The sequence below is a fragment of the Cervus canadensis genome, chromosome 19 (assembly GCF_019320065.1).
Source record: "Cervus canadensis isolate Bull #8, Minnesota chromosome 19, ASM1932006v1, whole genome shotgun sequence".
Classification (NCBI taxonomy): Eukaryota; Metazoa; Chordata; class Mammalia; order Artiodactyla; family Cervidae; genus Cervus; species Cervus canadensis.
This window is the reverse complement of record NC_057404.1, coordinates 56,469,305-56,494,109: the sequence shown is the minus strand read 5'-3', so window position 1 is coordinate 56,494,109 and position 24,805 is coordinate 56,469,305. Positions and strand designations below refer to the sequence as shown.

Below are 24,805 nucleotides of genomic sequence, written 5' to 3'. Positions count from 1 at the left end.
AAACAAGAGTACTCTTAATAGAAGACTCCAGAGTCACTATAATCCCCAAAATGGTTCACAGAAATGTTTTCTCTTGCTAATCAAAATTCAAAAAGGGAAAAAGACAAGGAGATACTCTTACCATTCTCATTTGACTGGATACCACAGGCAGAAACCTGGGAGACTGGCAGACCTTCTGCTGGCATATGTTAGAGGTCCCAGGACTTCTCAGCAACAGCGGCAGCCCTGGAGGGACCAGTGTCCAGTTAGTGACATGCAGCCTTGACGCCAAACTACAGGGAAAGAAATGCTCTCCTGTACCACCCTGCCCCCTGCAGGACACCGGATGGCCTCCATGGTTTTCCTTCCAGCTTTAGGCTATTCCCAGTGGTTTAGCATGTACATGGTAACAGACGAACTAAATGCTACCCAAATAGACAAGCCAACACCGACACAGTGGTGAAGAAATTAGCACCTGGATTATTTCTCGTTTCGGTATTCCTTTATGGACTGAGTCAGACCAAGGAACTCATATTACAGTAGAAACACATCACAAACAAATTACAAATCAAAGCTTGTAAAAACTTTGGGGTACTCATTAAAACTCTAATCCCTGCACCATCCCCAATCCTCGGGGCAAACAGAATACAAAAATGTAGACATCAGAAGGACTTCAGGAAAAGTTTATCAAGAAACTGGACTTAATGGCCAGAGGCACTACCTCTGGCCCTTATAAAAATACAGCATGCTCCAAACCGAGGTTGTGAATTAACCTTTTTGAAACAGCACTTGGTTGCCCTCTGCCTAATGGCATCTCTAAATCTTCCATTTCTGATTCAGTAAACACTCTAGGAACTTAGGTAAGAAATCTGATACCATGACTTGCTCTACAGGAACTAACCAGCATACTTGGAGATTATCAACAGGTAAAAAAGGGTGTGGAATCCACTGAGTGGCAAGCCTTGCTATCCCCTTTGACCAGAAGACTGAACGTAGAGTAAGCTTTTTAGAAGAAAGTACGCATTGTTATCAAGCTCGGTCAGTCCTTACAAACTGCTGACCATTTGCACTGCCATCCTCCTGGATTCAGACGAGCTCTGCCAGCTCTGACCCAAACTGGCAGCACTCCCAGGACGACTGGAAGACCATCCCTAAGGTGACCTTAAACTAAGCATTTTCAGGGCCAATTCCCAGGTCCCAGAAGCAGACAAAATCATGAAATAGCTTTTCTCAAGATCACAGAAGATGAAGAAACTTCCTTCTATCTACTCTCTCCCCCTATTTGGTCTCCCTGCTCCCGGGGTGGGGGGTGGGGAAATCTTCTTTTTAACAAAGACTTCCCGTTCTTTAGCCATTGATTATAAAGCTGACTGGAGATCGCTGATTTCAATCTATTTTTCCCTTCCACCATGGACTCTCCTTCAAACTTTGTCTTCACTCTCAATAACCCCACTTTCTCAACAGGTCAAGCACAAACCAGGTAACTCTTTATATCAGTTTTCCAAAGCCTGGTGACATTAGGTCATCAATCTGTTCGCTGGTTATGTCTCCATCTAGATTACGCAAAAGAACCTGAACTAATTTTTGTTCTTGCCAATCCAAACAGCTGGGGACAACTCAGGAAAATGGATGCATAACAGGTAAGCATCCATGACCAAGAAAACAACGTCACTCTTTACCTCTATAGAAGATCAAGGCCTGTCCTTTGCTCAGGTAAAGACGTTAGAAGGGAATTTTTCCTTATGCACTGAAAACAGGCATAGGGCTTCACTTCCCCAGGTCTAAGGCAATACTGCAACCAAACCGTGTGGTTTGACTCCAAGATGCATCTTCCAGCCTCTCGTGAAGGTCATAAATGGTCAGCACGGACTCCTGCAGGGGCACTGGCCAAGTCACCAGCTGTTCTGGCTTACTGCTAAGCCACCCTTATGGAACCCAGGGTAGCCCAGTTGCTTACATCATTAGCCATCAACGATTACATACAGGCAGACCAAAAGTGCAGACTAAGCTGGCCAAGTAACAAAACCAAGCTTTACAGCTACGATGGCCTAACTGTAGGCCTTCTATATCAGATATTTCAAAACCTGGCCTGCTCCTACAGACTGACAGGGATATCCAAGATGGAGATGTACAGGTGTCAACATGACAGGTGACAAGATACACTAAACCCCAACCTAATATGTCACAAGTTCCATTCCGACCTCATCCAGGAACAATGCTGCCCTTCTGAGATAAGGTGTATAAACAGTTCCTATATGGATGGGCAAAAAAATGTGGACTTGAATTCCTGATACCCTCTGTCACCTTAAAATTCCAGCCCAATTATAAACTCTGGTTTCTTTGTTCATAAAAGTAAAAGTGAAAGTCGCTTAGTCAGGTCTGACTCTTTGTGACTCCATGGACTATACAGTCCATAGAATTCTCCAGGCTAGAATACTAGAGTGGGTAGCCTTTCCCTTCTTCAGGGGATCTTCCCAACCCAGGGATCGAACCCAGGTCTCCCCCATTGCAGGCATATTCTTTACCAGCTGAGCCACAAGGGAAGCCCTACTTTCATAAAAGCACTACTACTTTTTATGAAAGCACTACTTTCATAAAAGTAGTGTCACATAAACACTTCAGACCAGATCTCATAGAAAACTGGCTTGTTTATCACAATTCTAAGTTCTTTTCAGTACTAAGATCCCTTTTCCTAGCCTTTGGAACTTATGAGTTGAAAAAGGCAGTTCTCAATTTTCCATAGTAACAGGAGTTCAATATTACTATGCAAATGTTGGAAGACTTTCAATCAAAAGTTAACAGCCTCTGTTGGACTCGAAAACTGCCTTGCCCTGGACATACTGACAGCCCAAGGAGGAGAAGCTCATGCCATCAGGAATGCTGCTTCTATGTAAATCACTTGGGGCAAAGAGTATCTAATCTATACCTTTTGCCCGTGGAGAAGGGAATGGCAACTCACTCCAGTATTCTTGCCTGGAGAATCCCTATGGACAGAGACTGGCAGGAAACCGCAAAGAGTCGGACAGGACGGAGCAAGTAACACTTACTTCCTACACTTTTTGAAGACAAGATAAACACACTCCATCAGATAAAAATGAGGCTCAGCCATTCTATTGGACTGAACTACTCCTAGGGAAGGGAGACTGATTTCATGGAATATGGGGAAATGGGCTTAGATTTGTTATTTTCTGTTTATTCATTCTCATTCTCATCTATGTTCTTCTCACCCTCTGCAGGTCTCTTGCCACTCAGTTGCTAACCCAATTCTTCTCTCCACAGTTTCCAACTCAGATTTTACTTCTAGGGACATTTCAGACAGGGGAATGAAGGAGTTCAGAGTATGTCACCCCAAAATATGTCACTCTGGCATACTGAGTATTTTGAGTTAAAGGCAACGGAGAAAAAGCTGACAAAAGAAGGGCACTCTGACCTTCCTTTTTCTTCCAGAAAGAGATAAAATTCCCATGTAAAAGATGCCCTCCCTATACCAGGAAGAACATTTTTTATCACCAGAGATGGAAAATTGGACCAAGAAATCCCCATAAAAACAAACCTTGTTAAACTAACCCTTATCTTCCTAGTCATTTCTCCACATTTCTCCTAGCAGAAGTCTTTTTTCTAAAAGACTTTTATAAAAGTCTTTTTCTTTCATAAGCTTTCTGCCCTGGTCACTTCCTCAGGTTGTCATTCTTTTCTGAAAGTTTCCATGTTCACGTTGAAAGAAGAAAGAGAAAACAAAAACTTCTATGCTTTTCTCTTGTTAACCTGTCTTATGTCAGTTTAATTCTCAAGTCCAGCTGGAGACCCAAAGAGCGTAGAAGAGAATTTTTCCTTGTCTATAATGCTAAACCGTTTTCTTTCTGGTAACATTGTAATGTCATGGGGAAACTACACTCCCAAACCCTTGGATTATTTTTAAATTCACTCCTTTGAAATACATACAGAATTCTCATTTTGCTCACTGGCCCCCTTAGAAACTCACGTTCATACTTATAATGTCAACCTCATTATAGTTGTTTCAAGAATTAAGTAAGCGTAACATGCTAGGACGGAGAAGGCAATGGCACCCCACTCCAGTACTCTTGCCTAGAAAATCCCATGGACGGAGGAGCCTGGTGGGCTGCAGTCCATGGCGTCGCTAAGAGTCGGACACGACTGAGCGACTTCACTTTCACGCATTGGAGACGGAAATGGCAACCCACTCCGTGTTCTTGCCTGGAGAATCCGGGGACTGCAGAGCCTGGTGGGCTGCCGTCTATGGGGTCGCACAGAGTCGGACACGACTGAAACGACTTAGCAGCAGCAGCAGCAACATGCTAGGAAGTGAAGTCCATGGGATTTTCCAGGCAAGAGTACTGCAGTGGGGTGCCATTTCCTTCGCCAGAGGATCTTCACGACCCAGGAATCGAACCCGGGTCTCCCGCAGTGTAAACAGACGCTTCACCGTCTGAGCCACAAGGGAAGCCCTGTAACATGCTAGGAACAGTACTAAACCCCATTAGAGGAGGCCCTTTTAAACCCTTGGCATAAGGACGCAAAAGCAATACAGGGATAAGGAGAGGTGACCATGGCTGTTCCAAGGTGGAATCCATCACCTGTCGGGAACGGGACGTGAGTAATTTCAGGTCCAGCCACCGAGTTATTTCTCCTAGCGAAACCTGAAAAACCGGCTTCCCTCCTGGGCGCTGCAGGGCGGGGGCCTTCTCTGCTTCCGCTTCCGGACGGAAGCTGCGATCCCTGCCCGCTGTCACGAAAGCAGCGGACGGCGCCTGCGCACTGGGAGGGACGGGCCGAGGTCCTTTACCCTGGCGGGGAAATGCGCATGTGCGTGGGGTTGGGCTTTGTCCACTTTTTCGCAAGCTGAACGCGGAAGTGCGGGAGCTGAGGGATTTCAGCTGCTCGGATTCTGGCGCGGCTACTGGTGCGAAATGGAGGTGGACGCGGCCTCAGAAGGTGGTCGGGACGGCCCCCGGCAGCGGCGAGGCTTCGGTGAAGCCGAGAGGCAGCAGCAAAACCACGAAGTGCGGTCTCAGTCCGGGGCCGCCCTGTCTCCCAAACACTCCTACTGGTTGGATCTCTGGCTCTTCATCCTCTTCGACGTGATATTGTTTTTCTTCGTGTATTTTTTGCCATGGTGAGTGATCTGAATGTAAAGGGGTAAGGGACTTAGGAACTTTCTCACCAGTTTGGGAAGGTGGGTGGGAAGAGGAAAGGAAATTGTGTTCCGAAGAATATGGTCTATCCACGGTCTGTTTAGTGGCAGGGTCCGGTAAATGGGGGAGTTGGAATGAAGCTAGAGTGAAAATGGCTTCCTTGGCACCTCAGTTGACGGTGTTCAGAGGTGTGGAGGCAACTTGGCTTCATAACTTTTTTGTGATGTTTTGAAATGGAACCGGCTGGGTTTGACTTCCTGCACTACCATGAAGAAACTGTTTAAGTTATTTGACTTTTTGGAGCTTTGTAGCTAGTTTCATTTATAGGAACCAATAGTAAACCTGGTTATAGGGGCGTGGTGTTTTAGATAAATCGCTAACTTATCTCAAAGCGATATTTTTGCATATTGCCTTGCAGCGGTAGGCACTCAGCTAAAGTTTATTGTTATTTAGTCGCTAAGTCGTGTCCGACTCTTTTGCAACCCCATGGACTGTAGCCCGTCAGGCTCCCCTGTCAGTGGGATTCTCCAGACAAGAATACTGGAGTGGGTTGCCATTTCCTTCTCCAGAGGATCTTCCCCACCTAGGGATGGAACCCGCATCTTCTCCTTGGCAGGCGAATTCTTTACCCTGAGCCACCTAGGAGGCCCAAAGCTGTTGTCACTACACAACAATTTGACCATGAACAGGGTATCTAAAATAGGTCCAAAACTCAGTTCCTAACTTCTTATCCATTAAGTGTTGCCATTTCAAAAAACATTAACTTTATCCAATCCTCCTCCCAGAAGCTTGGGACTGTTTTTGACTTAATACACATCCACGCACTCCAAAACAACAATTGGTAAGTCACAAAATTCCTTAGAAAATCCATGCTCTCCATTTTCATTGCCACTCACTCTGAAAAGACAGTTTTGGCAGACGGTAAAGGAAGGGAACTTAGAGAAGGGAGATGGTGGAGCAGAACAAGAGGGACACAGGACTGAGATGATACGGGACAAATTCAGAAGACAAGCCCTGGGCTGAAGGAGGAAAGCAGTGCAGCTCATTTAGTTATTAAACAGCTCTCCTGGACTTTGGAGCTAATTGTTGACTCACTTTAAGTTACTCTTCTCAATCTTGTTACTGAATTTGTCAAAGGTAATTGTCTTCTTTTCTCACCCCTAGTCCCCAGTGTTGGCCAAGATCTGGGCATAAACTCACTGTACCTGAAGCCTCATTGTGATTCTTGTATTTCTTGAATGGTGTGGCAGAGGGTTCAATGGGACAAATGGGAGATGAGTATTTCTATAAAACCCTCCGTTGAGTCCCTTGTAAAGGAAAATCTTTCCTCCTGATTTTTGGTGTTACTTCAAATATAGTGATTTTTTTTAAATCTAAATTTTCAGCTCTGGGTAGAAAATGAAAGAAATCAGTTCAGTTCAGTGGTGTCTAGCTCTTTGCAACCCCATGGACTGCAGCCTGCCAGGCCTTGCTGTCCATCACCAACTACCAGAGTTTAATCAAACTCATGTCCATTGAGTCAGTGATGCCATCCAACTATCTCATCCTCTGTCACCCCCTTCTCCTCCCACCTTCAATCTTTCCCAGCATCAGTCTTTTCCAGTGAGTCAGTTCTTTGCATCAGGTGGCCAAAGTATTGGAGTTTCAGCTTCAGCATCAGTCCTTCCAATGAATATTCAGGACTGATCTCCTTTAGGATGGACTGGTTGGATCTCCCTGCAGTCCAAGGGACTCTCAAGAGTCTTCTGCAACACCACAGTTCAAAAGCATCAATTCTTCGGCACTCAGCCTTCTTTATAGGCCAACTCTCACATCCATACATGACTACTGGAAAAACCATAGCTTTGACTAGATGCACCTTTGTTGGCAAAGTAATGTCTCTGCTTTTTAATATGCTGTCTAGGTTGGTTATAACTTCCCTTCCAAGGAGCAAGTGTGTTTTAATTTCATGGCTGCAAACACCATCTGCCTTGATTTTGGAGCCCCCAGAAATAAAAGTCTGTCAATTTCCATCTATTTGCCATGAAGTGATGGGCTGGGTGCCATGATCTTAGTTTTCTGAATGTTGAGTTTTAAGCCAGTTTTTTCACTCTCCTCTTTCACTTTCATCAAGAGGCTCTTTAGGTCTTCTTCCCTTTCTGCCATAAGGGTGGTATCATCTGCATATCTGAGTTTATTGATATTTCTCCGGCAGTCTTGATTCCAGCTTGTGCTTCATCCAGCCCAGCATGTCTCATGATGTACTTTGCATATAAGTTAAATAAGCAGGGTGACAATATACAGCCTTGACATACTCCTTTTCCTATTTGGAACCAGTCTGTTGTTCCATGTCCAATTCTAACTGTTGCTTCCTGACCTGCATACAGATTTCTCAAGAGGCAGGTCAGGTGGTCTGGTATTCCCATCTCCTTCAGAATTTTCCACAGTCTATCGGGATCCACACAGTCAAAGGTTTTGGCATAGTCAATAAAGCAGAAATAGATGTGTTTCTGGAACTCTCTTGCCTTTTCAGTGATCCAGAGGATGTTGGCAATTTGACCTCTGGTTCCTCTGCCTTTTCTGAAACTAGCTTGAACATCTGAAGTTCACGGTTCACGTATTGCTGAAGCCTGGCTTGGAGAATTTTGAGCATTACTTTGCTAGTGTGTGAGATGAGTGCAATTGTGCGGTAGTTTGAGGGTAATTTTTGCTCTTATCAATATGTAAATCATTTAGGAACAGGCAAATGACTAAGATGATCAAGATTTTCAGAAGTTCCCTGGAGAAGGAAATGGCAACCCACTCCAGTATTCTTGGCTGGGAAATCCCTTGGACAGAGGAGCCTGGCAGGCTACGTAGTCCATGGAGTCACAAAAGATTGGGACACAAATTAGCGACTAAACAACAACAGCACTTACATGTGACGTCTTAACAAAACAAATGAACAAATTGAACAGGAATAGACTCATAGATGCGGAGAGCAAAATGGTGGTGGCCACAAGAGACAGCAGTGATCATTGTATGATAGGGTTCAGGGAAAATGACAAAGGCAAAAAGATTCAGGTACAAAATTCCAGTTTAAAATAAATAAGTCATAGGTTATAATGTACAATTTTAGGAATACTGTCAATAATATTTCAGATGCTGTTTGATGACAGATGGTTGCTAGACTTATTGTGGTGATCAATTTGTAGTGTATATTAACGTGAAATTACTGTGTTGTAACATGGAACTAATATAATTTATGTTAACTATACTCCAATAAAAATAAAGCATTATTTTATATGCAAAAAAAAGATTTTCACAAGTTTACATAAGGTATTTAAAGGGGGGAGAAAAAGGAAACATTGTTGACATGTTTGTTTTTCCAGAATGGTTTGCCTGATACCTAAAGAATTCTGTCTACTGGAGTGGATTCCTGAAGATGACTACAGACTTCTTCAACAAAGACGATGGGGCTGGGCACCAGAAGGATTTCAAACTCGAAGGGACCCTCCTTTCATTTTACACATTCTCTTGTTATTTGTGGGGGGATGGGGTGGGAGAAACTGTATTAAACGGGTAATGATCTCACCCATTCAGAGCTAAGTTCGTAAAACTTGACTTTATTCATGTTTTAAAAGTTTTTTTCAGATTGTCTGATGGCTTTACAGGGGGCTGAATCTAAAAAAAGTATTTTACATGGGATTTATTATACTCATTAATAAATACCTTAATATTTTTCTCTTTAAGAGTTGGCCAGAGTTTAGTATGATGCAAATAATACAGTAAAATAATGTGAAATATTTAAAAACAAATTATTCAAAAGTAAGGGAAGAACGTGGGGAACAACCGGAGTAAAAGCTATATGAGAAAGTCCAAGCCCACAATGTATTTGCTGCAAATGCCAGTTTAGTTTTTAAGTGGCCCTCTGTTATGGTTGCTAGGTTGGTACAATTTGAGAGAAAGTATATAGTATCCAGTGGTGGAAGGCTAGAGGGCCTGTCATCTTTACCTGGATGCTTTCCCTCACTTTTTTAAGCTCTTGAACTCAGTGAAACACAACTATGTGTTTCAAACCTAATTTTCATTAGGTTTGTATTAAGAATGCTTGTGGCCGAAACATACTTATTATAATGTCTGTAACTTTGAATACTTCAGCAAAGTCACCAGTATTTACTCAGTGAGCAAATATTTGAGCACTTACTGTGGGCCAGGTACAGCACTGAACAAAACAAAAATCCTTACCTTCATGGAACTTACATTATTTATCTAAATATGTTAATTTTATTTCTAAGAGTGATCAACTAGTATTTCATCAAAAAGGTCACATTCCCAAAGCAGCCCTTCAGAAGCTATTCCTATTGTATGTATAACATATTAGAAATGGGCTCTCGTCCTTGAAATTGGTGATATTTTATATATTGGAATTGCCTAAATATTTTTCAGTTCCCTTAGAAACAGGGTGTGGGTCTGGTAAACTCTCCATCCTCTACTTTTTAGAATGGCGTTTAGGTTAGTGTGAAATCTGGGATTGATTTTGGAGGACTCTAGCCTAATGCCGACTATTAGATTAACAGTTATGCCTTCAAAGAACCTAATAAATCTGCCTGAAGAGAACATTTTACGCTTGAAGCATCTAGACAAACACAGAACTGGGATTTCATTGAGGTTACCAGACAGACTGTATGAATAGTTTCTGTGCTGCTTGCTAATAATATTGTCCAGTAAATGTTTATTACACAGATAAATTAGGTGTGATTTGCTTTCATTTTAACTAATTACTTGTGTGTTAGGTTACACACAAAGATTTATAATCCATACCACCTTTCTGAGCCTAAAATCAGCCTACTACCACAACTCTTGAATATTTCAGTGTCCTACAGATGAAATCACGCCTACCACTCTGCCATCTCAGATAATATAGTGTACTTGTAGGCTTTTAAACTGGGTAAATGGGAAAAAAAATAATAATAATAAAAAAATAAACTGGGTAAATGGGACACCAGGAACAATTTGGCAAACTTGCTACAATAAAGACATCAAAAGAATAACATCAAAGTGATTTTAGTCTGATCAATTCCTTTGTAAATTTCACAGTTTCATTAAGTGAAATGATTGTTTTAACCATCTGAAATCAATTGGCTAATGAGCAACGGTGGTGAAGTAAAGTCTACTAACCTGAAATTCTTAGGATGTAAAGTGCTCCATATACCTAGCCCCTAAATGGCATGGGAATACACTCAGAGGCTACACAATTATTTAGTGAGGGCATTTAATGTAGATGTTATGCTCTAGGGAAAGGGTCACCAAACTACCCAAATCTGGCCCATTTGCCTCCACCTGTGAGCTAAGAATGATTTTTACATCTTAAAATGATTGAGAAAAAAACAGACTATTTCATGACATGAAAATGATGTGAAATCCATGTTTCAATGCTGCTGAAGTTTTACTGGAGCAGAGACAATGCTATTCATTAGCATATTGTTACATAAGTGTTATGTTCTGGCTGTTTTCACACTACCCAGGCAGAACTGAGTGGCTGTTAGATCTTAGGGTAGTACACAAGGCCTAGGCTATTATTATATTTACTCTCTATCAGCTCCTGTGGGAACTCTCTCCTTTAGACCTCGCTGGAGTTGAACTCTTAAGTCTCCTGGGATAAATTTTTTTGATCAGTGATATTCCAAGTTCACCCCTGAACTTTAAATTGACCTACGTTTCCCATAAAATACATAATTCACAGGGATGAGAGAGGAATCAACAGGTCATGAATACAAGAAAAGTCCAACCATATTAAAAATCAGTTCACCCCCTCCAAAATTATGAACCAGAAGAAACTGACTTCACATGAAAATACTCCAAAGTATTCTGAACATTACAGCTGTTGGTTGTATTATTTTGAAAGTTCTAACCAGAAGAAAACATGTATAAAAATAGTCACCCTAGAAATAAAAATTTCACATATGAATGATTAGTAAATACATACTGTGTCTATATTTGGAATGTTGTGTCAACAAAAACAAATGGTTGGTTTCTAGTTTGTAGTACTACAACATAATTCAGGAGGTTTTAACTGGACAGCAGTACTTTAAAAAGCCCCAAAATCAGACATTTCTGTGTGATGTCTGCAACTGGATTGCGAGTTAAACTTCATACAAACCTATGAGATTGTTGTTAAGTATCAGAAATCAGTTTAAATGTTTCAAATAATACATTTTCAACTGGACATAAAAACAAACTACATGAAGTTTTTTAAAATTATTAAAAATACTTGAAGCTCATTTTTCTAGTATTTTACAATATTACAAAAGCAGTAATTAAATACACTGACATTACAAGTACAATTTTACAAAACTTCACAATATTTACAAACCTTCCATACTAAAAGCTATGTTAAAAAAAGCTTTCTTAAAAGATAAAATTTTACTTAGTTGATATTCAAGTATTTCTACATCAAGAGAATATAAAATAATAACCACCTGTTACAGTTAGAAACTTCTCTAGATGGAAGACAGAATTTGATCAAGATCTGATAACTGGGTGAGCTTAGACTTGTACAAGCAATTATTTTCTACTTACCTAGAATTATTCAGTTTTAATCATTAACATTTTGGAATACTTTAACAATTTATGGAACTGGTCAAAATATTGAATTTATTAATTTACAGAATTATGTTTTACATATAAAATTTACCCATATTCTCAGTTCTCTAGCATGGACAATATAAAACTATTCTAAACCACAATTAGTTTACCAGCTTAGTATAAAATTAAATGACAACTATGAAATAAGGCAATTAAAGTACTTATTTCCACTTGTAATGATAAAAATGGAAAACTTTTTTTTTTTTAAAGAAAGCCTCTGTGAAAGTAGGTGGGGTAAAATTATTTGTTTAGAGAAGAAAAAATGGAAGGATGCTCAATTTAATGCATTTCATTAAAATTAAACCTATATGAAAGGCAAATATTTAATCTGGAAACCCAGAAAGGTTTTCAAATTCAAGACTATGAATATCATTAAAATGGGCTGACAACCTACAAATAGACACTATTATAGCAGGGAAAATTTAGGCAGTCACAGTGATATTCTTAAAAAAAGGCTTTAGGTTAATTCCTAACACTGGTTATTAGCAGCCCAAAGTAAACCAAACCAAAATAAAAACCTTTCATATAAAACTAGAAAAAAATGTAACAAATAAATATACTACAGTGAAGTATTTTAATTTTTAGCTTACATGACTGAAGTAATGTTTATAAATACAACAAAGGATATTCTGAAGGTAAAAATTCTAGGAGCAAAATTAAGTCTCTTCTGACCTTGAGAATTTAATTAAAAACTGCTTTATCATTAAGGCTTTTTTCCTGAAATGCTATCAATTTCATGGGTTGATTTTGTTTTTTTAAGACACTTAAGGAATCATATATAGTAGACTATCACAGAAGTCAAAAGCAAATGGGTGAAGCCGCCTTTTGGCTACCCATTAGAAAGTGCTTCCTCACAAAGCAACTACTACTTGGACTTGGCAAACTACCTACCATCTGCTATCTTTCAGTTAGCACAGGTTACCAATCTACATATGAGTACTCCTTAGTTTAATACTTATGGGTCTACCAGTCAAAAAATAAAGGGTCAAATTACATTTTTACTCAACCGCAGCATGTGAAAAATGACTTTCTGGATACACCGTGATTTTCTATTTTTTGAGGCATGCCAAGGCTATTCAAAGGGAATTTCCAAAATACCCAATAAACTGATTTTCACAAGATAAAAGATATGCATAGAAAGTTAAAGTGATGAATGACTAATGATGCCATGGTTTTAATTTCATATAGCACTAGGTTTGGTCAGTTGATTCTTAAATGGTCTCTGAGAATTGAAAGCCCACTGGAGTCACCATTGATCTATTACAGCAAATACCAGCTTTATATTTTTGCTCAGAAGGGCAGTTTGAACCAAAACTACTATGTAACACAGGTCCTAGCTCTCTTTCATTCTGAGACAGTCAGTTATCATTACAAAAGCCACTGCTCTCTGGAAAGCAAAGCTTGGGCCTCTGATGGTATTTCAATCTATATGTATCAGTCATGCAGTTATCAACCGAAAAATAGGTAGTTAATGAAACTGTCTCATTTGGACATGAAGAACTAGAGTCTGTTTCTGGCTGGCAGAAAGCACCAACAGCTGCACCTGAGTCTGCCTGAAAATCTTTAGTTGAAGAGTTGGATGGGGTCTTTGATGCGTTGCCAACATACTCTTTTGCTTGAAATGTTTCCTTAAATCTTTCATCGTTCACATACGGACTCATGTCTATGCCTGGCTCTGAAGCTGTAGTTAGACTGTGCTTCAGAAGACTAGAAGAGTTAGTTTTAAATGTCTCTGTTAGTTTGACATCAGGAGAAGAACTATTTTTCTCTGACTGTGGCACACTGGTCATAGCATATTTCTTGGGTGGCAGAGGGGGTGGTGCATTCTGGCAAGTAAGTTTGGGCATCTGACAGCCATCAGACCTACAGGTTGACTGAACCAGATGTTCCCTGGGTAGAGAGTTCTCAGAGTAACATCGTTCCATCATATTTTGCTGCTGGATGAGGGGAGCAGTTTCTGGCTTTGACCCCACAGTTCTCATGTGTGAAGACCACGATGAAGATGGTGAGACTGTTTCATTACTGTTCACTCTCTTTCCAGAACCAGAGTTATCATCAGTGTGAGAAAGCAAACCTGTTCTCTCAGACTTTTCTATATTAAGCCACTCAGAAAACTTGGGTTCACTTGATTTTTCAAGCTTCTGTTCATCTAACTGCTGGGTATGCTCTCTAACTGTATGGTCCTTGAGTATTTCTGGATTGGATGAAGGGAATGTCTTTCCATTGGTTTCATGTATATGTGACCTGAAAAAGAAAAACAAAGCTAAAACACTGTACGCAAATATGCAAAACTGGAGGGAAAAGAAAAACACTGGTCCCACTGTTTAACTTCCCAGTATAGTGTTTATGTTATTGGTATAACAGAAGTGGAAAGATACCTGCAACCATTAGCAATTTACACACTCTGAATCCAAAACTATGCTAGAATATGTAAATGTTTACCAGAAACATCATTACCAATATCAGATTTGTAATAATTAGAAGTATAATTCTTTTAAAAAAGCAAATTTCCAGGAAATCCCTGGTGGTCCAGTGATTAGGACTTGGTGCTTTCATGCCTGGGCCCGGGGTTCAATCCCTGGTCGGGGAACTAAGATCCCAGAAACTGTGTAGTATGACCCCCCAAAAAAAGTTTCAACTTACAAACACTGAAATTACATTTATTGTTATAAATAATAGCATAGACTTAAGGAAACTGTTATTAGCAAATAATTCAATACTCTAAAACACTTCCCAACCAACATTACAATGTTTATAGCAATAAAAGTACTTTTATTTATGATATATGGCTAGGATACTAATTAAAAATAACTTAATCAGACTACTTTTACTTAATAATATCCAAGATGAACAGAAATAGTATCACATTACAAATTATTTATATTCATGTGATTATTTTCTCCTGTGAATTGCATGAAATTCAGTTACTGTACAAAGATGAAAAGAGTTGAGGCTCTGCCAAGTAGATCAGAACTCTACTCAAATCTTGGCTCCATTGGCTTGGGGCAAATTACTTAATCTAAATCCCAAATTTTCTCTTTTGTAAAATACCATCTACCTCAAAAGAATGCTGTGAGGATTAAAACAAACAATCATATATTGTACAAGGAACTTTGTATGCTCCCCTATCATAAGGTCTACATCCTTTTAATGATCCCCAATAAAATATGCATCATAACACTCTAGACCCACAGCTTTCGGGTAAGTATGTATGCCTATCAGGTAGCTAAGAATGCCTTTCTGATAAAGAATTCCTATTATACATGCATTTAGAAGATTCTAGTATTTCCAAACAGGTATGATTACCTTTTTATCAAAGGATTTTTTATTTGTAGATGTGATTCTGGGTGGAACTCATGAGCTTTATAGGCTACATCTAAGTTCTTGAGTTCTCTTTTAAAGCCTGAGGAGGAAAATGAGAAAAACAAAATCATGTAAGTGATCTTTCAGAATTTACTCCATCTATAAGTGAAGTGAAAGCCGCTCAGTCGTGTCCAACTCTTTGCAACCCCATGGAGTATAGAGTCCATGGGATTCTCCAGGGCAGAATACTGGAGTGGGTAGCCCTTCCCTTCTCTAGGGGATCTTCCCCACCCAGGGATCGAACCCAGCTCTCCCACATTGCAGGTGGATTCTTTACCAGCTGAGCCACCAGGGAAGGCCATGAATACTGGAGTGGGTAGCCTATCCCTTCTCCAGCGGATCTTCTTGACCCAGGAATCAATACTTTTCCATAATTTACGTAAGGTTTTCTATAAACAGGTAATTCTCTTCCAAATTAACAGACAAAAACTAGTTCTTCAAGCCTTTGCTCAAATAATACCTTTTCTGAAGCCTTTATATGAAATTAATGGTTCTTTCCTCAATTTATTACACATGAGAATGTCAGCAATACTCAAAATGTGTTATTCTTGATGGGTCATGTGGAACTGTATTTCCCGTTTACTCTTTACTGATGAAAGGGTGGGAAGATCCTACCTTTGAAAATAGATGCCTTGAGTTGCCTGCCAATGCAGGAGATGTAAGAGAACTAGGATTCGATCCCTGAGTGGGGAAGACCCCCTGGAGGAGGGCAAGGCAACCCACCCCAGTGTTCTTGCCTGGGGAACCCCATGGACAGAGGAGCCTGGAGGGCTCCAGGCCATGGGGTCACAAAGAGTCAGACACGACTGAAGCGACTTAGCGCAGGCACACAACTTAAGTTGAAGTTTGTTTATTGGATGGTTACTTTATACTAAAACCAACTTTAAAACGCATGTCACCTTACATTCTAGGTGTCTGCCTTTACATAATGAGATACTGCTGTCTACTTTACCTGCTTCACAGGAGTATTAGGAGCATCCACTGAATTAAAATGGGTGAGAGGGTATTACGGTAACAGGTAAAATGTCATTCCACCATGAACTAGCTACCATTTATTGACTGCTTACTCAAGTTTTAAGAAGTTGATGGTGGTTATTTCACTTAATCTTTACAGTTGAAAAACATTTTTACTTGAAAAGACAATGGACCAACTTCAGTTATTCAGAATTGAGTATCTGACATACATTTTCTTGAAAATGAAAGAAATGAACCTGTCATTTCAGGAAAACAAGTGGCAGTATTTACTGCCAATGATAAAATTCAAGCTTTTGGATGAAAGCAAGAGTTTTGGAAAACCTGTATTTACCACCATGAGTTTTGTAGTTTTCCAATAATTAAGACTTTCTGCTAATATCTGTGGTAATATTTAAAAATGTGTTCTTTAAAAAGGTATATACAGAAATGTAACAACATTTGGAAGACTTGCATAACTTAGCAATCTAAGCATCTCTCTGACAGCTACTTTGACTAAGAAAAAAAAAATAGTAGTATCAGAAAGAATCTTAACTATTTTTCATTTTTTAAAGTCAGAAATTTCTAAGTTGAAGCTATAATTTTCCATCCACTGTGATTTTAACTACAGAATGTTTATTTACTTCTTAACTTATCTGTAACTTAAAGTTTAATATTCACAAATACAAGAAGAATTAAATACTTGATTCTCAAAGTATCCACACAATGGGCAGCAGGAGGCAGCAGAGGTTTTATAAATATGCTTGAAATCTTAATATCACTGGCAGGCATTCAACCAAGTGGTCTGACTTCAGAATTCCAACTAACTTAAAAATAGATGTGTTATTTTTCTCTTCTGCTGACACAGACATCCATGTGTCTTTACTGAGAATTTTGGCTCCAGGTTCTTTGCAAATCTAAGAGTTGGGTTTTAACACTTGGCAAAGAAGCTACTTCAACATCAACACAAGGAGCTTTAATTAATAATGCTAATTTTGGTACTGTATACAAACAAACCTAAAGCCAAACAGTCAAGAAATCAAAATATATGTACTTTATTTGAAAAGGTAACCTAGGTTTAAAACAGACTTACATAACAAGAAAACCAAACTGCTATTCTAGACACTATAATCCTCACTCTTGTTGGATATGAAGATTTCAGACTAAAAAAATAATACTGCAACTACAAGGCCTAGAAATCCAAGAGCAATAACCTAATCAATGACCTGATTTACAATAAAAAGATAGTTAAAATTTGAATACTCTAGGGAAAAAAAAATCACAAAACTTTAACTGTATAAATATTTCTGGCTAAATTTACTACATGCCAAAAGGAACAGATACTTTAGTATGTAATAATCTACTCTATCAGATACCAAATTTGAGGACGATATGAAATAAAAAGCAACGAGTCTTCTTTTCTCACTGGTATTTTACTTTCAAGAAAGAGCAAATAATGCTATTTTGCTACAAATTAAATTTCAACACTGAAAGTTTATGGTTTTTAAAAATATGTAAATATTTGATGATGCTGGGCCACAGAAACTACCTCTCAATGGTCGGTGAAGCTCCTAGAGAAAATAAACTTAGTATGCACAAAGACAAAAATCAACTGTTAAAAGTACCTCTAAAGTATATTCTTTAGATGTACTTTCTAATGTATTTATTTTAAATGAATATACTCTTGAAGTTTGCAAAAAAATCTTAGAGAAAAAAATCAAACATGTATACAAATATATTTTTTGATTAAAATATTTTTCATTTACTAATTTTAGGATTTAATAACATTAAGGATAGTGTATTTCACTTAGCATAATGGAGGTACAGATTTTTTTATAATAAGAATGAAGGAGATTAACAGATTTTTTTTGACCACTGATTAACTCCTTTCACTCTTACTTGTCCTTTGCAAGATCAAGACTCTCAGCTTGCACCAACCCTGACTTCTATGATTAACTGAGGTTAAGTATTACATATTCCAAAGTAAATGGCAAAAGTTTTTGAAAGGCATAATTCCTTTGTGATTAGTTACTTACAATCTGTAAATATCTTAACATACATTTATTTCAGTAGACAATCTTACTCCACAGAGAAAAGAGTCCATTAGGTATGAACTTCAACGGATTCATCTAACATAATACATACTGAATGGTACCCATACACATCTTTATCTCTCCCATTACAGAAAAACTACCACTCCTTTAATTCAAAGCCTTCTTTGTTTCACTTTCACTCTACTTCCAGAGATCTTATTCCATTAATTACTGTTCTGTCCTACTCTTAATTTTCACACCTTTCTCCTCCTCTGTACAACATCAGTCCCTTACCTTCTGTAACATAAATGCACAACCAAACTCTTGGTTTCATTTTTCTCCTTTCGTTTCCCTGGTGGCTCAGCTGGTAAAGAATCCACCTGCAATGCGGGAGACCTGGGTTCGATCCCTGGGTTGGGAAGATCTCCTGGAGCAGGGAACAAATCCACTCCAGTATTGTGTCCTGGAGAATTCCACGGACTGTATAGTCCATGGGGTTGCAAACAGTTGGACACGACTGAGAGACTTTCAGTTCACTTCATTTCTTTACTATTCACAGCAAGGACTTTGACAGACACATGCATTCATTTACTGCTTTTTTTATTTGCTTTTTATTTTACTGTAATCTTTTCTGAAAAACTTTTAGTTGGAAGATAACTTCAAACAGTTCAGAAAAGCTGAAAGACTAAAACTACTACAAAGAACCTACCTGTATATCCTTTACCCAGATTCACCTATTATTATCATTTTACCTTTCTTTTTCTGAACCATTTGAGAATAAGTTACAAACATCATGGCCCCTTACTTCTAAACACTTCAGTTCTACCACATTCTTGGTTCTATTCTAACGTGCCTCTAACACTGCTTTCACTAGGTCACTAATGCCTTATTAGCTGCTAAATCAAACCAGCAGTTTTAAATCCTCATTCTGCTCTGCCTGTGACCGTTTTTCTTCTTGAAGCTCCCCATTTTCCGAGTTCCCATGTGATAATTTCCTCTGCTGCACTTTCTCATATCTTCCAGTTGCTACTCATTCTTTTCCAAAGTGGCCCCTTTGCTCTACCTTAGCTCATCTCCTCTAGTCAACAGACCCCATGTTCCTTCATCTACCTTCTGCCCTGAAATCTCATGTTTTCCTGGGTGATGTTGTTCACGTCTCTGGCGTTCAATTCTCATATATGTTGATGGTTACCGATACATAATGTTTCCTGCATTCCAGACATCTGTAACTATCTAATAAATCTATTTACCTAAAATGACAAACCAAACAAATCCAAAACTAAATCTGACATCCCCACTCGATGCCAAAATATTAGGGCTTCCCAGGTGGCCCACTGGTAAAGAATCTGCCTGCCAATGAAGGAGATATGAAGATCCCTGGAGGAGGAAATGGCAACCCACTCCAGTATTCTTGCCGGAAAAATCCCACGGATTAAGAAGCCTGGTGAGCATCAGTCCATGCAGTCACAAAGAGTCAGACACAACTGAGCGACTGAGCACTCTCACCCCCCAAATTTGTCTCTTCTTCCTGTGTTCCTCCAAATGGTAAACGGTGAATCCACTTACGTAAGACCCAAATACGGCTACTCCTAACTTCCTACTTTTCCTGCACTGTGTACATCTGTCCTAGAACCTGACTCCACTGTCCACATATTCTTATAATCTCTGAAATCTTCTTTCTTGACATAGATACAGCCTTAGTTTATGCCCTCATCTTTTCTCCCCTAAGCTATTAAACTCTGTATCTAATTTTTCTCCCACTGCACTAAATTCACCCTCTACACAGCCACTAAAAAGTATTTTCTAAAATGCAAATTGGAGTACACTACTCTCCTTGTCCTTTGGTGCCTTTCCACTTCTTACGATTTAAAAATAGCATAAAAGTTTCATCACAATTTGGCTTCTCTCTAGCCTCTATCCATCATCTCAGAATTTCCATGGATGCGATCCAGCCTTGTATATAACAAATTACCTGTATTCGTCCAATATGTGATATCTTCTCCTGACCATGTTCTTTTGAACATGTCATTTCTTCTGTTTTAAATGTAATTTAAGTCATTTGAAATTATCCCCATTAGTGACCCATTTTTAATAGAGGAGCTAAAATAATCTAAATGGCATTGTGGAATTTCAACAATGTTTCCTAATAATAGCTTTAGGCAATGTAAGTATTTTTTCTATTTGCAACAGAACCCATAAATATAATAGGCTATATAGTATCTCTATCAGTGAAAAATTATCAGTGAAATAACTACAATGGCATTACTTTAGATTTTAAGTTCTCTACCAGTACATAAACTTATACAGACTTATATTAAAAGCTAGCTGACTTAAATGTCAAACAGAATATAGAAATAAAAATTTTTTTTCTAAGGTCCTTTAACTTTGTGAAAGTCTTTTATCCATGGATAGAAAGTGATTCTTCAGGTCAATAATGTACGTGAGCCCAATTTTATAAATAAGAAATAGGAGAAATCCAAGAAAATGATACCATGCCACAAAAAAATTAAATTGTGCTTTACTGGGAAAAAAAATCCACACAGGGCAACCTTTTAGCTTAGGAGATAAACTGCTATACCCACTTTAACATGCTCTCAATCAGAGACTAGGGGAGGGGAACACACATATGGGTGCCGTAAGGTATGCACTGTAATAAAGGTTCCCCAAGCAAAGACACTCTGGCCACCTCATGCGAAGAGCTGACTCATTGGAAAAGACCCTGATGCTGGGAGGGATTGGGGGCAGGAGGAGAAGCGGACGATAGAGGATGAGATGATGGATGGCATCACCGACTCGATGGACATGGGTTTGAGTAAACTCCGGGAGTTGGTGATGGACAGGGAGGCCTGGTGTGCTGCGATTCATGGGGTTGCAAAGAGTCGGACACGACTGAGCGACTGAACTGAACTGAACTGAAGCAAAGACTGGGCTTCCCAGATGGTGCTAGTGGTTTAAAAAAAAAAAATGCCTACCAATGCAGGAGACTTAAGAAATGAGGGTTTAATCCCTGGGTCTGGAAGATCCCCTGGAGGAGGGCATGGCAACCCACTCACGTATTCTTGCCTGGAGAATCCCATGGACAGAGGAGCCTGGTGGGCTACAGTCCATGGGGTCACAAAGAGTCAGACATGACTGAAGTGGCTTAGCATGCATGCACACAAGCAAAAACTAGCTTAAAGAACTCTTACAGGTTTTGAAGTTTATTAAATAATATTTGTAATGTAATGCAATTAATGTAGTTAAATAAAAGGTGGGTTACATAAAACCACATAAAGATACCACCTCATACCCACTAAGATGGCAATTATTAAAAAAAAAAGTAGAAAATAACAAGTACTGGTGAGGAGGTGGAGAAGCTGGAACCTTTGTGCACTGCTGGTGGAAATGTAAAATGCTGCAGCTGCTATGAAAAATAGTGTAGTGGTTCCTCAAAAAACTAAACATAAAATTGCCAAAGGATCCACAAATTGCACTTCTGGGTATATATTTAAAAGAACTGAAAGCAGGGATTTCAGGTATCTATATAAATAGGAGCATTTCATACAATAGCCAAAAGGCAGAACTAACCCAAATGTGGACAAACAAAATGTGTTACATCATATAATGTAATGTTATTCAGCCTAAAAAAGAAGTGGAATTCTGATACACGGAGGAACTCTGAAGACACTGTGCTAAACGAAATAGTGAAAGTGAAAGTCGCTCGGTCGTGTCTGACTCTTTGCAACCCTATGGACTGTGTAGTCCCTGGAATTCTCCAGGGCAGAATGCTGGAGTGGGTAGCTGTTCCCTTCTCCAAGGGGATCTTCCCAACCCAGGGATCGAACCCAGGTCTCCTGCATTGCAAGCGGATTCTTTACCAGCTGAGCTACAAGGTAAGCCCAAGAATACTGGAGTGGGTGGCCTATCCCTTCTCCAGGGGATCTTCCCAACCAGGGAATTGAACCGGGGTCTCCTGCATTGTAGGCAGATTCTTCACCAACTGAGCTATGAGGGAAGCCCATTAACGAACTAAATAAGCCAGTTGTAAAAAGACAAATATTGTATAATTCCACTTATATGAGGTATCTACAGTAGTCAAATTCGAAGAGCCAGAAAGTAGAACAGCAGTTGCCAGGGGCTGGAGGGAGGAGGAAATGGGGAGTTGTTTAATGGGATAGAGTTCAATTTGAGAAGGTGAAAGAACTATGGAGATAGATGCCAGTGACCGTGGCAAAACAATGTGAATGTAGTTATTATCATGCAATCTTTACTTAAAAATGATTAGAATGACAAAGTTTGTTATGTATTTTACAATTAAAAAGAATATTTTTAAGTGGGCTACATATTTACTCTTTCATATTAAATGGGGAAATCCACTACAGAGTTCTTATAGCAAAGCACTCCGAACCATCAAAATTTCTATGACCTTGTGTTTTTATTAATGTCAGGAAGCAAGCATCATTTTGTACAGAGCACTGAACTTGCAATTATTGTTCAGTTTTTACTGACTTTGGCTGTTGATTTTTTGGCCAACCCCTTACTGTTTCCTGTAATACTTGGTTACCAGACTTTTATCAGATTTTTAAAACAGGCGAGACATTTTATATGGGAAAGGAAGGTTATTTCCTTAATATAAGTGCTTCCTTCTGATATTATACCATCTGAAGAAAACAAAATACTTAAAACATTTAATCATATTTAACATCTGCAACCTGAAAAATAATCTCCATAAAAGCCTTAAGGAAGATAAAGACTAAAAACAAACTTTAAAATGTGTTCATCATGGCTGTTTTTCATTGTTAAAAATTATATCCCTTCTAATCCTCTGAATCCTAAAATTTGAAGACAATGTCTTTGACTGCAACCTCTATAATCCCCTTGCTCATCCATTTTCCTTGAACCCCATTTCCCAAATTCTTCAGATATAACCTCTCAGTAACAATCTCAAATTCTACACACATTCAAACGTCTAATTTTCTTTGCTTCTGAGCTGCTGTATGTTGCTAACAAATTACCTATAATAATGTCACACCATTACACATTTACTGCTTCCAAATTGAACTTTTCCAACAGGGTGTTTATCAGGTTTTCTGTCTACCCTTAGTGCATGTGGCAGACATCAGGACTGTTCATACAGACTGAATGCACTGGTAAACCACCCTTTCCCACGCTCTGTGATAGTAGCCTGACTGTGAAGAGTTGCTCAGCCAGTGAGATGTGGGCGGAAGCACCTGGATCGTTTCTGGGTTGAAAGTTTTAAGACCCTACATGTGACTGATTCTCCACGTTGTGTCCCCTTCACTGTCCTTTCCCACAGTACTGTAACAATTAGAGAAACACTGGTGGAGCTGCGGGTACCATGCGTCTCAGGCCCGGAGTGATCACTAGGAAGAGACATCATGCTGACCTCAACTGGACATGTGTTGTGAGCAAGAAACGATCTTGTGTTAAGACACTGAGATTTTCAGGTTGTTACCACTGCACAGCCCAGAATCTAGCCTAGCCTGGCTGACACACTTGCCCTTTTTCCTACTTCCTGAAGCAGCTATCTGCATCCTTTAAGACTTCAAGCATAAACTCTCCCAACTTCCATCCTCATTACTCATCAATTCATCAGTAGAAGGACTGTCTTCAGCTACTTTACTCTTAATATCATGATTTAATTTTTACTGCTACTATTACAATATATTTAAATAAAAATTTTACCTTCTAAGTGATTTTTGCTCTGTTGGGAGGTATAGTTCACACGTTCTGTGTTTAGGTTGCTTGTCTTAATCTGATCACTAGAAAATAAAATAAAACACAGCAAACATATCAGCTATCATGGATTATTATTTACTTTACCCTAAGAAAAATAAAGGAAAACAACATCTGTTAAACAATTATTATACACCATTTGCTGCTCTAGGGGATTAATTACATCTCACAACAATACTTAAAACTAGTTAATATCCTCATTTTACAACAGTTACTATCCTCATGTCACAGATTAAGGCTGTGAAAGTCAAATTAATTTGCTCAATAACTTAAATCTAAGCCTATCTGGTTACAAAGTCCTGATCTTTCTAATACCTTAAGAAGTATTATGAAATTACCCTGCCAAATAAAAAAACTTCCCTAAGTCTTCATCATAATGATTATTTTAGTAAAATACGGGTGGTCATTTTTTGCAAATCTGGCTTTTCAATAATCAATGTGATAAAACACCAGCTAATATCAAATTAAGATGTTTTAGACTAATTAAGGGAAAACACAGTGGGTTAACTGACCTAAGCTGTGGACATATTTTAGAGGTTACACAGAGATGAGGAAGTAGACTGCTAACAGTAATATAATAAATATTTTCAGAATTAAGAATTAATGGAACACAAACTTAGTTACTTGGCTGTATTCTTTAATATTTGCTAAAGGAAAAATATCTCCTTCATGGAACTGGGTTATGACAGAAGAAAATAACTCCAGCTCTTGAGTTACAGATGTTAGAGATGGGATAATGAGCATTAAATAGATTGAAGAATTAAGCAGTGAGCTTAATGACAGATTATACCAATTTAAATCTATGGTTTAAAACTTGTAGTATATATCAATAGCTTTTAGTGGCAAAATGATAATGCATTTTACTTTCTAAATGTCTTCAAAATAAACAGTTGTTATCTTGGGATTTAGAAAATAACTATTAAAAAGAGAAACTCAAAATATCAAATAACCTGCAATATCTCAGGTTACTCTGAGCTCAAGCCC

General features: G+C 38.8%; 2 protein-coding genes across 2 annotated transcripts in view; one reads left to right on the top strand and one right to left on the bottom strand.

Annotated features, from left to right (window-relative positions):
* The first annotated feature begins 4,792 nt into the window (after positions 1-4,792).
* On the top strand, positions 4,793-9,841 carry C19H4orf3 (chromosome 19 C4orf3 homolog). Its single transcript, XM_043438411.1, has 2 exons — positions 4,793-5,113; positions 8,483-9,841. Coding segments are annotated over exons 1-2 (207 nt in total). The 5' UTR covers positions 4,793-4,907; the 3' UTR covers positions 8,484-9,841.
* A 1,223-nt stretch (positions 9,842-11,064) lies between these two features.
* Positions 11,065-24,805, bottom strand: part of USP53 (ubiquitin specific peptidase 53) — a 54,855-nt gene continuing 41,114 nt past the window's right edge. Inside the window, exons 14-16 of the mRNA XM_043438403.1 lie at positions 23,771-23,847; positions 15,045-15,141; positions 11,065-13,982 (exon numbers count right to left, since the gene is read on the bottom strand). Of these exons, the coding sequence (XP_043294338.1) occupies positions 13,097-13,982; positions 15,045-15,141; positions 23,771-23,847 (1,060 nt within the window). The 3' untranslated portion in view covers positions 11,065-13,096. The remainder of the gene's footprint in view (positions 13,983-15,044; positions 15,142-23,770; positions 23,848-24,805) is intronic.

Bases quoted from the DNA above. Each gene is read 5' to 3' on its own strand.
- C19H4orf3 (XM_043438411.1), top strand. From the start codon at position 4,908: ATGGAGGTGGACGCGGCCTCAGAAGGTGGTCGGGACGGCCCCCGGCAG.